Genomic DNA, 16,037 nt, shown 5'->3' on the forward strand with positions numbered 1-16,037 from the left:
CATTACCAAGTAGAGAAGCCAAGAGATGAAGAAAGCCCAGGGGCACAGGGCCAGGGCCCCCACATCCTTGATCTCACTGGCCCTTCCCTCGCTTCCTCCACCCGGGTAGTAGGAAAAGGGGGATTAACGGGCTCTGGAGGAAGTTCCCTACTTTTCATGACTTGAGCTCCTGGCCTTTTCTTCTGGCTTGGTGGGGACCAGGTCCCATGGGGGAAGCAGGGATTGATGCTGGAGAAAGGCACACACAGACCACCCCCTACTAAGATACTTTCTGCTCTGAGCTACCCTGGCCCAGGGTCAGTCTTCACAGGGCCGGCCAAACAGAAGGCAGCATGATGTGGTCAGGGGTGCCTGGGCTGATCCCATCTCCACCACCAACTAACAGACCTTGTGCCTCTCTCTGGGCATCAACTAGGTGATCTCTACGCTCTGACAGTAGTGAATAAAAATGTGGCTCACTGCTTCTGTTCTATTCCGGCTCTCCATTTACCAGCGTGATAACCCTGAGCATGTTATTTAAACTTGCTGAGCCTCAGTCCTCTTTCCTATAGAACAGGATAAAAGTGCCTACCTCACTAGATTAGTAGCGGATTCAATGAGAATGTCTGTGAGGTTTTCAGAGTACCCCGGAAATAGGAATTAACTTGATAGTATTCATAGTAATACCAATAATATACTGCTAATTAAACACTCCAACTATATTTAGGGCAGCCACTTGGGATACTCAATTGGTTCTTCGTTCTTATTTTTAAGTGCAGAATTCATATGCAGAATTCCTGAATGGAAATGTAATTGTTGAAGGCTAACAGGAGGAAATGGTGCGTGTCCCGCAGGGGCACAGGCAGGAGGGAAAGGTTTTGGTCGATGCAAGCCAGCTCCTTGCTCTGCCACACCCCCTGGTTCTGGCCAAAGGCAAAGCCCACTCTGGCTGACATGTGAGGGGAGAAAATGTGCCCCCAGTCACCGCATGTTTCTGTCCTTGGGACAGTCTGAGCCTGAGGCTGGTGTGTGTTCTCCATCCACGCCTCCTCTAGTGACATTCCCATCAGAGCAGCTGAATGTCCTAGTGACAGCCTGGCGTTGCAGAGTGGGGACAGGCTGCACGGGCAAGCTGCTCCCGGGCCGCCACCCTGGAGCTCTGTAGAGCGAGGCTGTTTTCTACCCTGGGTGTTGTGGTGACAAAACACGACAGCAGCTTGGAAAGCAGGCTGGGGAAGCAGAAAGGCTCAGAAACAGGTGCCCAGTTCAGGAGGAGCCCAGCTCTGCCACTAATTCCCTCTGTGGCTTTAGGTAAACCACCTTTTGGAGCCTCAGTTTCTCTATGAATAAGGATGCAAGACAAGACCTTCCAAGTCCCTTCAGGTTGTATAATGCACATGGTCTCTGAGCAGACCTGAGGGAACCTGAGGCTGTAGCGTTTTAAGGCAGGACTGAGCAGCGCAACTTCCTTCACTGACAGTAGAAACCATTCCCACATGGACGGAGATCGTGATCCTTTTTCAGGAGTAAAGTGGTATCTGCCCATCCCCCCTCTGCTTACAGAGCTGCCCCCTCCCAGCCCCAAGCCTGCTCCCACAGGGTGCTGCACACAGAGCCCAGGGCGTGGGCCACCCACAGACTCCGGTCCTCTTCTCAGGGCCAGCGGGGAAGGGCCCCCAGGTAGTGGTGGGAGGACTCGGCAGTGTCTGGGATTTCCTTACCACCTCATCTTCATCCTCCTCGTCAGGCTGTGCTTTGGGCCTTGAAACTTTCAGAGTTGCCCCTTTAAACAGTTCATCTTCTTCATCCCCAGAGAGACTGAAGGAAAAATCAACAAAATCAAGTCACAGACAATGTTGCTGTTCCTGTTCCAGCCCACGGCGCCCACACGAGGAAAGAATTCAACAGCTGTGATGACCACCCAGGAACTCCTCCCGCCTCCATGCTAGCCTCTGGCACTCCTGACTCCCTTCATAACCTACAGCCAGCGTGATCTTTTAAAACGAATATATCAGGCCGTGTCCCTTTTTTGCTTAAATCCCTTTAGTAGCTTTTCATGGTACTTAAAGTCCAAACTTCTAAGAGTGATACAAAATCTCACATGACTCGGTCCCTACTTCATTCTCCAATCTCAGGTTAACACCACTCTCCTACTTACTGTGCCTTCTTTAGTTCCTTGATTGTGTCATGTCCCTTTCTACCACAGGGCCCTTGCACGTGCGGTTCCTGCTTTCTGCAGTCTCTTCCTCCCACTCCTGGCATTGAAGGCTCCTTTCCATTCTTTAGGTCCCAGTTTAAAAATTGCATTCTCAGAATCCTTCCCTAACCTATCTAAAGTAGAATAATTCCCCCTTTATTCTCTATTATAATAATAGAGAATTTCTTTTTTTAAGCACTTATCATACTTTTATAATACATAAATATTTGTGTCTTCCCCACTAGACTATAAGCTCCTTAACTCAAGAACCAAATCTGCCTTGCCTACCACCCTATCACAGTGCCAACCACAGAGCCTCTCACATTACATGACTGAATGAATAAGTGAATCAGTCCACCTCTGAGGATGCGTTATCAGCCCTAGAAAAACCAGCGGCAACCTCCACATGCAGCCGCCTTGTTCTGGAAACTCTGCTGAGGCAGACATACCTGGTGTGCTGAGAACAGTGGTTGGGTCCGCCTGCTGCTCCAACAGCTGGAGAACCCGCCTCTGTGCCCCCTGGCTCCCTATAGGGAACAGCGGAGCTAGTGACATCCTCGTCTTTCTTGAGCTCTGGAGGCTGAGGCTCTTCTCCTGGACTTTCGGACCCCGAGGCTAGTGGGTCCCCCTTCAAGAGGTGTGAAGTCAGGGACAGTCTCGCAGTGCTTTCTGGCTCCTCAACACAGGGATTTTCCAATGGGCTGGCAAGTGTCTCCTCGCACTCAGAGTCTAAAAGTACAGGGCCCGGAGGCATAGGGGGAATGGAAGTCGGAGGCCCCAGAGCTCTCTGGGAGAAGCCACAAGTCAGTTCAGGTGAGAGGGACCCCTCTTCTATCTCTGAGAGCGCCTCTGCTTCTGAGGGCTCCCCTTCCCTTCCCTGTACCTCTTCCTGGGGAGTGGGGAGGACCCGAGGAGGCGGGGGGACAGCCTCCTGGACTGCCTGCTCCGGTGACAGTGAGGGGGACCCCTGCATCTCCCCGCTCAGGGGCGCTGGAGGCGGTCCAGCACTGCCTGAGACTGAAGGTTGCCGAGGCCGCTCTTCTTTCTCCTCCTCCTCTTCTTCACTGCTGCTCTGTCCCTTGTCTTGCTCGTGTTGGTTTAACAGCTGAAGAGTCACCATCTGTTCAAAAGTCAAGGAGGAGGAGATGACCGCTAAGAGGAAAACAGCAGGCATTCCTATCACTTCCGTCCCTGGTCCCTGTTTACACAACTACTCATGCAGCTCAAATGACTTTGCCTCTTCCTCTCACAGGAGGCTGCCCTTATGTATCCAGATAAAAGTCACTCCAATTATCCTAATTATTGATGAACAGTCTGGAATACCTTTGAAATTTATGATCCCTTGGAAGGTACTTAAGCAACAAGATACCCACTTCAGTGAAACAATCAACAGCCAGCCACACCTTGATGGTGTTCATGATGGTCCCCAGAACGGCCCTGCCATTGTAAGATTCCTCCAGCTCGAACTCTCCCCGCAAGGACTGGAACACCTGGTTCATGATCTTCTTGACCTGTGTGAAGACGTGAGGAGAGCGAAACAAAACTTGTATGCTGCCAGAATGGAGTGATCAAGGGACGCATGTCAGCTCGAGAGAGGCGTTTGGAGGGCTGAAATGAAGCCTCCTGGAACCAATCAGACAACACAGCTGGTCACGAACTGAGACGCCGAAGGCTGTCACTGTGGAGAACGATGTTAAATAAGGAACCGTGTTGGATGGAAGGGCTACCAGGGACAGGCGAGCTGTGGCACGTGTGCCCACAACTGCTTAAATAGCATTTATTGCTGCTTCTTCCCACCATGGCCACCACTGGAGCTGCCGTGGGCTATGAGGATTAGTGGTACCAGATGCTGGGCACGCTCCTCACTCTTGTGAATTAGAGGCACTTCCCTTATCTGTCAAAACCTCAGGATAGGGCCCTCTGGGCTTTGCCACCAAAGTGACGGGCTCCAAGGGGTTAATTTTTACTTAAGTCAAACAAGTGGTCTATCATTAAAGGCAGAAAACAAAGCTATCAACACAACACATTGGCCACATTCTTTCTGAATGCCTGCTACGCTCATCAATCCCCTGATACGACCTGGGCTGCTTCTTCGAAATACTCACCTTCTCTGAGGGGTCAGTGGCAGCAGCTGCAACCCCAGACATGTGGGACTTGTTCTCCAGGTCTTTGGTGTGCTGTTCATTTTGCTCTGTCAGGGCTGTGACCTGGGCCTGGAGGGCTAGACACTGCAAAACAACCAGACCGTGGCCATGGCCTCGGGAGCCTGCACTGCCAGATCCAAGTTAGGACACCCAGGAGGACCAGAACCATCCTAAGCATCAGTGTTAACCTCAGGAAGGTCTGCTGGTGTCCATACGCCCTGCCCACCCCAGGCCTGCTGACTCAGGGCATTCTGTTTCCTCATCACTCAGCCTCAACTCACAATTTCGTCTCTGCTTCCCCAGTAAGGCCACTCACACTGTTCTAACCAGGTCAAGAGCATGATGAGGAAAGGGGGGATGTAAGTCCAGGGACACAGACACATAAACACCAGTCATTAGAAGCAGCCTATTCACCTGCAAGACTGCCTTCATCACCTGTGGGTCCAAGATTTTCAACTAGATACTGTAAGGGTGGACAGTGACCTCCAGACGTGGGGACTTTCATACCAAGACCCTAAACCATCTTCTAGCTCTGTCATTTTCATGCCAATGAGTCTACCATACCCACGCCCCATCCCATCTGTGTGCTTCCGCCCAGGGTGTTCTGCCGCCTTCTTCACCTTCCCGAGGCCACTTGTCCTTCTTGGCTCTGCTCCCTTAGGCACTTCCTCTTCTGCGCCTCACAGCACTCGGTGCTGATCTGTGTCTGTCTGTCTCCCTTTCTTGACTGTGAGATTCTCGAGGGCAGAGTTCTTTGTAAGCCCTTTCCCTAACGGTATCTGGAGTCCAACTGGCAGTCAATAAAGATTTGCGTCATAAATGACCAAATAATGGAATTAAACACCTTCCAGAACACTAGTGCTGCCTTTTCTCTCTCGAGGTCACAGACCTGTCATCCCAAATCAGTAAGACTACTGACAGACCGGAGAATTGAGCAAGTGTGGTTTGGTTTTGGTTTTCGAGCTGGTAACATCTTTTAGGTTCAAAAGAATTTACGAGACTCCACGTGTTCACCTCACATTAACTGTGCTAAGCTGTCTGGCCCAGGAGAAACACCTACCTTTTCCTGAAGGCGGAGCAGCTCCTGCTGGCTGGCGTCTCTCTGCGCACACACTTCCTGGTACTGCAGCAGGTGTTCATCCTTGGCAGAGGCCAAAAGGTGTTCACATTTTGCTTCCCACTGGGTCTGCAGCTCAGCCTGTACGAGAGACAGCTGCCAAGAGAATGGAATGACCGCATCCCGGGCGAGAGCCGTCACAGCCAGGGAAGCCCATCTTTCATTAGGCAAAAAGAATAAGCTAACGGCCCAGACTTCATAGGAACACAACTATTCGAAAGACCTTGATTACTTTCAAAGTAAATGTACTTTGTAAACGTAGGGACGCAGATGTCATTGGCTGTCGGGAGTTTAAAAACTACTCCAACCAGATAAAGGTGTGACTGCCCAGCAAGGTTGCGAGAGGACAGGGCTGTGACGTGATCATACTTTTCAGAATCTGGGCCCTAAACCTTACAGGTTCAGAAGAAACAGTTTTGTCAAAGTTCCCAGAGGTGACCAAACTGAGGGCACCAATTCACTCAACAGTTAGACGCACAAATATGAATTTATGAACTTACAAGGAGAAAGGTCTCTGTCAAATGGACTAGAGACCCAGGTGTGCCCTGCCACTCTCCCGGGCTTCCCTGCCTGATTTACCCAAGTGAATCCCTTTTTTCCAAGGACGATCATGTACCTGAAGGCCTATTTCCAAGTGCGTCAGTTTCCCGTTACCTGCTCTGCAGCTGCTTGGTCTGTGGACACCCGAGCCTTTTTCAAGAGCTGCCGAAGTTTGTCCAGTTCCTCCTGGTAGGACTTACGGATTTCATCGATCTCCTCCTCGGCCCGACAGCGCTCTTGAGCAGACTTCTTTTTCCTTTCAGAGAGGTTCTTAGGAATAAGAGAACCATCGTCAGCTCTAGCTGTTTGACCGAGGATCAATGCAGAAGGTGGTGATATTGGTGGTAGCTTTGGACCCTGCTGGGTCCTTCTGGAAACAATTCAACGTTAAATTTAATTTTCCTTCTATATTTAACATTCTCAGCTACTGGACGAGAAAAATTGTGACAAGAAGAAAGGAAAACAAGAATGGTTTTATCTACAATTCTATTAAGAGATGGTAAATATCTTAACAGTGTAAGAGCATAGGGAAGTGGACACTTTCATACCTGCTAGTAGGAAAATAAATAGGTATTCTCTCTTTGGATGGCAATTTAGCAGTCCTGTGAAAGGAATTTCAAAATATACACACCCAGGAATCTCACAAATTACCATTTATCTTAAGGAAGCAATAAATCATGCCCACAAAAACTGTGTTACAAGGGTGGTCACTGTAGTGGTATCTGTAACAATGAAAAACTAAAACAGCCCCCCCAAAAATCAGAAGGAATTAGGTTAAAAAAAAAACAAACTGATAAATGATAAAATCAGAAGAAACTGAAAATGAAAACCAAGATTTATCCCCTAAAAAGGAACCAGGCCACAAAGCCCTTACTAAAGAGTTTCATAGAAATGTCAGAAACAGTTTGTTCTTTCCATATTTAAACTGTTCCAGAACAGAGGAAAAAACCAGGAATGTTCCCATTTTGTTCAGTGGGGCTAGTTTAGGCTGACCTTAAAATTTTAACACAACAAAAGATACTACAAATACTAAATAATATTTGTAACATCTCTGAGTGACAAAGGATGAACACCCTCAGTAATGTTTATAAATCAAACTAATATTACAACAGGAAAAGAGAGCAAAGGACATTAAAAAGAAAATTTACAGAAGAAATACAAATAGGTATTAAATATATGAAAGCTTTACTACTAACAAAAATACATGTTAAAACAAGACAGCATACCGCACCTATCAGACTATGAATATTAGAAAAATTGACATAAGCCGAGGTGGAAAGAATATAGAGAAACGGGCTTTCACAGTGCTGGAAATGTAAGCCAGCATACCCTTCTTTGAAAATAATCTGGCAATGTGCATTTTAAAACTTTAGATGTGTAGCATTTCCTGTGATCTAGCAATTCTAATTCAAGCAATCAAGGTTATGGAAATGCTCAAATAAATTCACAAAAAATAACTATCTAATACAAGGATGTCTACAGCAGCAATGCCTGAAATTGTGAAAAAACAGAAATATAAATATCCATCAACAGATGAATAAATTACGGTATAACCTCACAGTAGACTAGACTACTATGCTGTAGTTAAAAGGAATGAGAAAGTTCTCATTCTTAGTAGTACAATGTCCAGGATGTTAAAAAAAAAAAAAAAAAAAAAAAGCATTAAGCATGATTATCTTATCGTTACAAAATGATCCGTGTACATATATGTATGTGTAAGTGCAGGTGTACATATGTTTTATACACACAGAAAACAACCTGCACGGATAATCATGCGTTGTTTACAGTTGTTATCTCTAACGCTTGAGATTGGAGAGGAAAACAAGATAAATTTTATTTTTGATTTTATACTTCTGTCTTATTTGTATTTGTTACAATGAACACATGCTACTGTTAATATTTACAGGAAAATAAAAATGTTTATTAAAAGCTGATCCTGGCCACCTGGGTCCAACAGAGAAACTTTAGTTGTAGAACTCACCTTTTCCAGAGATTCCTTCTCAGCTCGAAGATCTGCCAGCTCCTCCTCCAGGGAGGTCACCTTGAGCTCCAGTTGTCTCCGGCTTTGCTTTTCACTTTTGAATTTGGACTGTGCTTGCTCAGAGGTTTCCTGGAGCTCTGGGATATAACGACAAAGAGACTACTAGCCGCACAACCAGGGGCATCCCAGCCGCTCCTCCAAACCGCACCCCAAGGTCTCCCAGTTCAACCACGTGAGTGCCTTCCTCTCACTCCCTTTGGCACCAACTCACTGACCAGCAAAAGGTGTATCAGGTCACGAACCAACTCCCTCACCGACCCATGCTCATTTCTCTGCATGCTCATTTCTCCACACACAAAATTGAAAGGAAACATTTGAGCAGTCCGAAACCACTGGCGACATGTATCACTGCCACAATCCTCTTTCAGTCATCGGCTCCACACACACTGAACTGATCTTTATTTAGCTTTAGTCCAGGCCCTGTCTCACCACCCGGTAAGATACTCCCAACCTTCTTGGTAGTTGGGACATTCTACCAAGAGTTTGCTTTTAAAGCATCAAACAGGGGGGTACCTGGGTGGCTCAGTTAAGCGATCAATTTTGGCTCAGGTCATGATCTCACAGTTGATGGGTTTGAGCCCCGTATCAGACTCTGTGCTGACCGCCCAGAGCCTGGAGCCTGCTTCCGTCTGGATTCTGTTGTCTCCCTCTCTCTCTGCCCCTCACCCACTTGCAGGCTGCCTCTCTCTTTCAAAAATAAATAAACATTAAAAAAAAAATCAAACAGGGGTGGCTGGGTGGCTCATTCAGTCTCTTGATTTCAGCTCAGGTCATGATCCTAGGGTCATGGATGGAGCCTTGTGTTGGGTTCTGTGCTAAGTGTGGAACCTGCTTAAGATTCTCTCTCTCTCTCTTTCTCTCTCTCTCTCTCTCTCTCTCTCTCTCCCTCTCTCGCTCTCTCCCTCTCTCTCTCTCTCCCCCCACCCTCCCGACCAGCTCACACTATCTCTCTCTTTAAAAGAAATAATAAAACATAAAATATCAAATAAATGCTCAAATAAAGCTATTTGTAATATTTCTTAAAAAGGTAACACTCAAAGTTACATTTGTTGGGAAAATTTTTGAGACCCTTATGGCGCTTTAGAAGTAACCATCATAGGGCATCACCAAAGCAGAAAAGAAGACACCTGTACAACATTCAAATCTAAGACTGTCCCTCAGGTGCACCCGGGGGACACTCTAAAAGGGAAAGGGTGTATCTTCAAGGTATCACTCTAATGACTGACATCAGTGTTTTTAGCTCTTTCCAGGCAAGCAAACTTTGCTTCTTCCCAGTTCTGCTGCCGCTCCAGTTATGCCCCACCCCTGGTCCCATCTGTGCCTTCCACATTTGTTCCTATACACCGAGGTGCATGAATCAGGTGCATGAAGCACTCTGGGCTTCCCAAATCTTCTTTTCAAGGCCCCATGTCTTGAGCAGCACCTTTGTGTCAGGCATTGAACTAACACTAACTTGGAGAAAAGGACTTAGCGAAGATGAGCAAGACACCATCCTTGTCCTCCAGAGGCTTGTATTCTAGGAGGGAACACGGACATGTAAATCGTGCTGATCTAAGGCTAACTCTGATAATGTCAGAATAACGTACTTAGAGGTAAAGGATTTTAAAGGAAATCAAATGTTGTGGGGAAAAAAACCAGGAAAGTTTCTGAAAGAATAAATTTTGGAGAATTAGAGGCAAACATTGGTGACAGCAGACACACCAAGTCCAGGGAAGAGCACGGAGGAAAAACAAGACAAGAACCACAGGATGGGCCGAAGCTGCAGCAGGCTGGTTAGGATGTCCAGAGCCAAGATGAACTGAGCAACATAAGAGGAAGTAGGCCAAGCTGGAGAGGCCTCGAGTGCCAGACTGAAGGGCTGGAATCCACCCTCTAACAAGAAGGCAACCGCCACAGGAAGCATTTCTTCCTTAAACTTCCAATGAGTCACGAGTTAGAGGAACCCATTAACTCAAAGGCACTGAAGGCAACACTGGCCCAAACAAAGTAGAAGAGTGGTGGCTGGTCCATCCAGATGGGTAGTCCATTCTTTAGTTGCCCTTTATGTCAAGCAATCGTGTAGGTTGATACAGGCCTACTTTCATTTTTGCCTCAGTCCCTCCCAAGCAAACTTCATGAGCATCATGACAAATGGATGGGGAGGAAGGACACAGTTAAATTCCTTTTTATAATAATAATAATTAATTATATCAATTAATGTATATCATTAATATATTAATATATAATTAATATATTAATTAATAATTATAATTAATTAATTATTGTTGTTATTATTTATTAAGTAAACTCTACCCCCAGCGTGAGGCTTGAACTCACGACCCTGAGATCAAGAGTCACGTGCTGTTCTGAATGAGCCACGTAGGTGCCCCACACTTTCATTCCTGAAGTTTAAATGGCGAACGTCGCAGCCCCTCCACCAAGGACGCACCTGAGAGCTCTGCCTGCAGTTTGACGAGCTGGCCCTTGAGGAGGTCTGTCTCCTTCAAGCTTTCTGTCAGCTGCATCTGCAGCTCCGCTTCCTTCTTCTGGTGAGCGGTCACCTTCAGCTGCAGACGAGAGACTTGAGCGGTGGCTGCTGTTAACTCTTCTGTCACCTTGGCCTGAATAGTAACAAAGTATGACGCCACTTCAAACACGGCTGTCCCTTGTCTCCAAGTGAGGACCCAACCGCACACACTCTGCTGACTGAACTGGCAGGAAGGGAGCTAACCCTCAACATGCATTAAACCGAAATCAAGTCTTCAATATGTGTCTCTGGTCCACGAATTCCCTTGCAGAAATCTGTCCTTAGGAAGCATTCAGCAAAATTACAAAAATTTTGCCACGAGATCTTCACTGCCGATTGTTTCCAGTTGCAAAAGGATGGAAAAATAAAATGCTGGGAAATGGGCTTGATGAAGCAAACTGTGATACATCTATCCTGCACGCAACTATCAAGAACGGGGCTATGAGAGAAGACGTCGGGGACAGAGCCACAACCTACTATTAAATGTTACCAATATGATACGTGAAAAATGGTATCCCTGCCCGTTTTCTAACTTTCCTAGGATAAACACGTATGGTTTTTTTTTTTAAAAAGAAAAGGATCTTTTAAAATTTAAACTGAATGCCTTCAACACTGTCAACTTGTGAGTTTGCAGCTTCTCCCTAGCGGTCCTGACCACTGGCAGTATTACGATGGAAAGCTCAGCCACATGAGAGCAACTGTGCTGGGGGTTCTTGGAAGAACAGAGCTAACAAAAGAAGGAAACGTTTCAGTTTTTCTGAGGGCTGAACGTATTGCAAACGGTGCCCTGGATTGGCCTAAGAGAAGCTGCGTGTGCGTGCTCGAGTAACATCCGGCAAAACCACAGTGATTACCCTGGAGAGCCCTCTAATGATAGTCTGTGCAGTACGCGTGATGATTAAGAGGACTGTCAACGGAACAGAATGGTAAACAAGTGACAAATACCACAGTCTCGTCACCTGAACTGATGTGCTCCCATAAAAGTGAGGAGAAATGAGATGACAGGAAAGGCAGTGAATAGTTGCTCGGCTGGTGACCAGTCTTGATTTTGGACAGTGAAGTACTGATGTGGTTGGACCATCTCTCCTATACTATTACGCTGCTACTCCCGTTCCTCCTCCTGTACTACCTACTTGTGCATTTACAGTTGTTTACTTTCTTACTGTCACTTGTCCCTTCTTATGGTATTCACTGCACACCTGCAGATTTAAGCTTTCCAAAGCCTTTACTGGTTTTCTAGCTTACATTTACAATTTTTTTTTCAACATTTTATTTATTTTTGAGACAGGGAGAGACAGAGCATGAACAGGGGAGGGTCAGAGAGAGGGAGACACAGAATCTGAAACAGGCTCCAGGCTCTGAGCAGTCAGCACAGAGCCCGATGGGGGCTTGAACTCACGGACCGTGAGATCATGACCTGAGCTGAAGTCGGACGCTTAACCGACTGAGCTACCCAGGCGCCCCTCTAGCTTACATTTAAAACCTGATATTCTGGGGGCACCTGGGTGGCTCAGTTGGTTAAGCGTCTGATGTCGGCTCAGGTCATGATCTCACAGTTTGTGGGTTCGAGCCCCACATCAGGCTCTGTGGTGACAGCTCAGTTTTGGATTCTGTGTCTCCCTCTCTCTCTGCCCCTCCCCTGCTCATGCTCTGTCTCCCTCTCTCTCTCTTTCTCTCTCAAAAATAAATAAAGCATTTTTAAAAGTTTAAAAAATAAAATAAAATAAAATAAAATAAAATAAAATAAAATAAAATAAAATAAAATAAAATAAAATCTGATATTCTGGCTCTCCTAAAAGTGGGGGAAATAAAGCAAATTAAAAGTGTATCTAAAATAAAAAGAAACAGGCTATGAATGAGTATTGAGAACCCCCTGACAAAGACTCTCTCCTTGACCAAACTTCAGTCAGACTCCTCTGAGCCCCTGGCCTCCCATCCTGTCTGTGGCCTGCCCAGCCTAGTTTTAGCAAGAATCCTGCTATGTCCATTCAGAGGCAACCCCTCTCCTTGATATCTGAACAAGTTCTTCATCCTCGACCTTTGGTATCTCAGTCCTTGGCCTGTCATTAGCAAGAATCCTACTAGGTCGGTTTAGCCAAGGATCCCCCTACCCATGATGTCTCCTCTGAGTCATTTTCTGGCACTGACCCTCACTCTGCTCCTTAGCTATAAATCCCCCATCTGTCCTTACTGTATTTGGAGGAGCCCAATCTTTCTCTCCTTCTGCAACAATGTTGAATAAAGTCTTCCTTACTATTTCAGTAAGTGCCCAAATAATTTTTTCTTCTAACAGTATGAGACCTTTGGAGTGAGCTCTAAGATACTTATTTCTGCTGTGTGGTAGCCTTAGGTTTTTACCTGTTAAACACAGAGGACAATGGTATCTAAAACTTCCAGAGAGAAGAGGGGTTTTCATCTGCCCCAAGTAGAAAAAAAGTTTTAGTCACTGTCCTGCCACATGTGGCCTAATGGGACCTGAGCTCACACAGCACCCACAGAGCATCATGTCTGTCTGTGGCTCGAGAGTTCACAGATATCAGAGCGAGGGCCATTCACAAAGGACTCATAGCAGCTAAGACCACTGGAAGGGCTGTACGTCCCTGGAGGGGAGGCAGTGGGATGGGTGATCCCTCCCTCACCAAAGGACAAGCAAAGTCAAAGGTCGCTCAAAAGTTCTTTTTAGCTCAGGGCCTTACCTAGAAAGGCCTGTTAGAAGCATGAAAAGCAATACTTTCACCCAAACGCACATGTGTTTCACCCAAACACACATGTGTGCACAGAGGAAACAGTGAAGGGATGAGTAATAGGAAAGGAAAGCAAAGGCAGGGAGAACCAAGAATTCAGAAAAACAAGTAAAAAAGAGCATTCAAGTTAGAGGCAGGAAAAGGTACCAAAGAAAAATGGCAATTTTCCTTTCCAAAAGGAAAAAGGACATAGCTGACTGGAAGTGAGGCCCTGGGCAAGTCTCTGACTCTCTCTGGGTCGCAGTTTGATCCTCTGTAAACCAAGTGACCTCCGACAGCTCTTGCATTAGTCCAGGGTTTTATGTGGAAATACTAACCCTGTCACAGAAAAAAATAAAAATAAAAATAATAATAATGATTAATTCCATTTACCAAATATCCACTGAGCACTCAGCCAAAATTTTCTGAGCTGCGTTGGAAGGCAGAGAACTGTCTCCAGGGATTAAAGGACCTCAATTATCTCCCTTTAGGAGAATTTTCACAGGGACGACTGCTAAGTAAGAAAGAAGTGGAGCAAAAGAAAAGCGGGGTAGAGTCGAGCCTTGAAAGTTTCCCTGGAAGAAAAGTGGCCAAGTGAGGCATGTGGTACTTAGTACCCGCCCACCAAGCCCTGTGATCCTTAGTCCAGGAGATGCTCTCCGATGTGTGGAAGCAGGGTGCCTAGAACCTGGTGGGTACTTAACATACTGCAGCTGCTACCACTGTTATTATTACTAATGTTTCTGCTCTTACAGACAGAACATCTACCAGTTACAGGCACCGGGCCAGACATTTCTGTTTATCAATACGAATCACGTGGGTGGATTAATAAGCTAACTCATGGGGTTGGCAAACCCTGACCCACGGGCCAAACTGGCCTGCTGCCTGTTTTTGTAAATAAAATTTTATTGGAACTCACACACACACCCCTACTGATACTCAGCATGAGAATCACATGGTGAAATTACTAAAAACAAATGTGCCCAGCTGCCACGTCCAGAAATTGCCGCAAAAGAAACCACTAACAAGAGCAGGGTCCTTAGCTGGCTGTGCATCAGAATCAAAAGGAGCTTTTTAAAAGTTCAGATTTGCTGGGGCGCCTGGGTGGCACAGTCGGTTAAGCGTCCGACTTCAGCCAGGTCACGATCTCGCGGTCTGTGAGTTCGAGCCCCGCGTCGGGCTCTGGGCTGATGGCTCAGAACCTGGAGCCTGTTTCCGATACTGTGTCTCCCTCTCTCTCTGCCCCTCCCCCGTTCATGCTCTGTCTCTCTCTGTCCCAAAAATAAATAAACGTTGAAAAAAAATTTTTTTTAAATAAAAGTTCAGATTTGGCTTTCGGCTAGATATCCTGAATTAGAATCTCAAGATGAAGTTTAAGAACATGTATTTTTTAATCAAGCATCTCAAGGGTTCTGAGGCAACCAGACTAGCATTTGGGAACAACTGATCTAGAAGTTCTAGTAATCATTTTAGACCTGAATAACAGGTCTAACAGCTAGACCAAACATGTTTGGGTGTCCCTGCCAGGCCTATGGATTAAACAAAGAAAGAAAGGAAAAAGAAAAGAAAAGAAAAGAAAAGGGAAAAGAAAAGAAAAGAAAAGAAAAGAGTAAAGGAGAGAAAAAATAAAAGTAGAGGAAGGAGAAGTAATAAAAAGTATGGCAAATGGGAGTGGTGAAGTGACCCCAGTACTGTTTGGTGATGCCAATGTCATAGGCTGCTGACCTTGACCCAGGCCAGACAAGTCAGCCACAACAAACAAGGGATGTGGAAAGTAGCAGTGAGGAAGGACCGGGATCAGGATGGAATGGGACTGTGCTAGGCAAGGCATTGCTCATCAGAGGCTAAGAGGTCGGAGATATTTCTTCCCTGGATACTACAGCTAAGAGAACACAAAGAATGAAAAATTACATGAGACGTAAGTAAGGAATCCTCATCATGATCAGCCAATGAGGAAGTGGGTAAACTCCACAAGGTTATCAAATGCATTCAACTCAACTTTTCAAGTTTCCAAGAAACATTCAAATAGAAAATGTAAACCATTTCTTAAACCTGAGGTAACAGACAACGGGGTCAAGGGCTCCCAACTGAGGAATGGTAGCCCAAACAAGGAGGAATCCATGCCGGATAAACAGTACTGCCAGAGCAGAGACAGGAGGAGTGAGCTTCCGAACCAGCCCAGCCCAGCCCAAGGCCCACTAGAGTCTTGCTTATAGCTACTCCAGGAACAGTCAAAATTCCTACTTCTGAACTGACTAAAGCCAAACAGCAGTACTTCAAAATGCTCCAGCAGACGCAGGTGAAGGAACAAAGTAACCAACCTTAAATTTCACCATAGTGTTTGTTATGTGGCATAAGAATTTTCTGTGTCAACAGAATAAATTTCGTTTTCTAATAAATGATGTAAGGGGCGCCTGGGTGGCGCAGTCGGTTAAGCGTCCGACTTCAGCTCAGGTCACGATCTCGCGGTCCGTGAGTTCGAGCCCCGCATCGGGCTCTGGGCTGATGGCTCAGAACCTGGAGCCTGTTTCCAATTCTGTGTCTCCCCCTCTCTCTGCCCCTCCCCCGTTCATGCTCTGTCTCTCTCTGTCCTAAAAATAAATAATAAAACGTTGAAAAAAAAAAATTTTAATAAATGATGTAATCCTCACCTTAATCAAATTACTAAGATCAAGGATAGTTTTTGAGTCAACCCATTGCAAAGCATATTATAAAACAGAAGTCTGGATGGTGGATATACTAAAATCTGTTGGATGCTTTTTAGTTCTTTTCCCAATGATGGCAAAAACT

At 46.0% G+C, this 16,037-nt stretch overlaps 1 protein-coding gene across 2 annotated transcripts in view; it reads right to left on the reverse strand.

Moving 5' to 3' along the window:
- The window catches only part of FKBP15 (FKBP prolyl isomerase 15), a 57,646-nt gene that overhangs the window by 1,177 nt on the left and 40,432 nt on the right, over positions 1-16,037 (reverse strand). Inside the window, exons 20-27 of one of the 2 annotated variants that reach the window (XM_032595673.1) lie at positions 10,447-10,618; positions 7,959-8,095; positions 6,092-6,247; positions 5,381-5,518; positions 4,282-4,404; positions 3,580-3,687; positions 2,626-3,296; positions 1,701-1,797 (exon numbers count right to left, since the gene is read on the reverse strand). In XM_032595673.1, coding sequence (XP_032451564.1) covers positions 1,701-1,797; positions 2,626-3,296; positions 3,580-3,687; positions 4,282-4,404; positions 5,381-5,518; positions 6,092-6,247; positions 7,959-8,095; positions 10,447-10,618 — 1,602 coding nt within the window. Of the gene's footprint in view, positions 1-1,700; positions 1,798-2,625; positions 3,297-3,579; positions 3,688-4,281; positions 4,405-5,380; positions 5,534-6,091; positions 6,248-7,958; positions 8,096-10,446; positions 10,619-16,037 lie in introns of both variants that reach the window. The other variant, XM_030292616.1, reaches the window with a different exon arrangement.

The sequence above is a fragment of the Lynx canadensis genome, chromosome D4, assembly GCF_007474595.2.
Source record: "Lynx canadensis isolate LIC74 chromosome D4, mLynCan4.pri.v2, whole genome shotgun sequence".
Taxonomy (NCBI): domain Eukaryota; kingdom Metazoa; phylum Chordata; class Mammalia; order Carnivora; family Felidae; genus Lynx; species Lynx canadensis.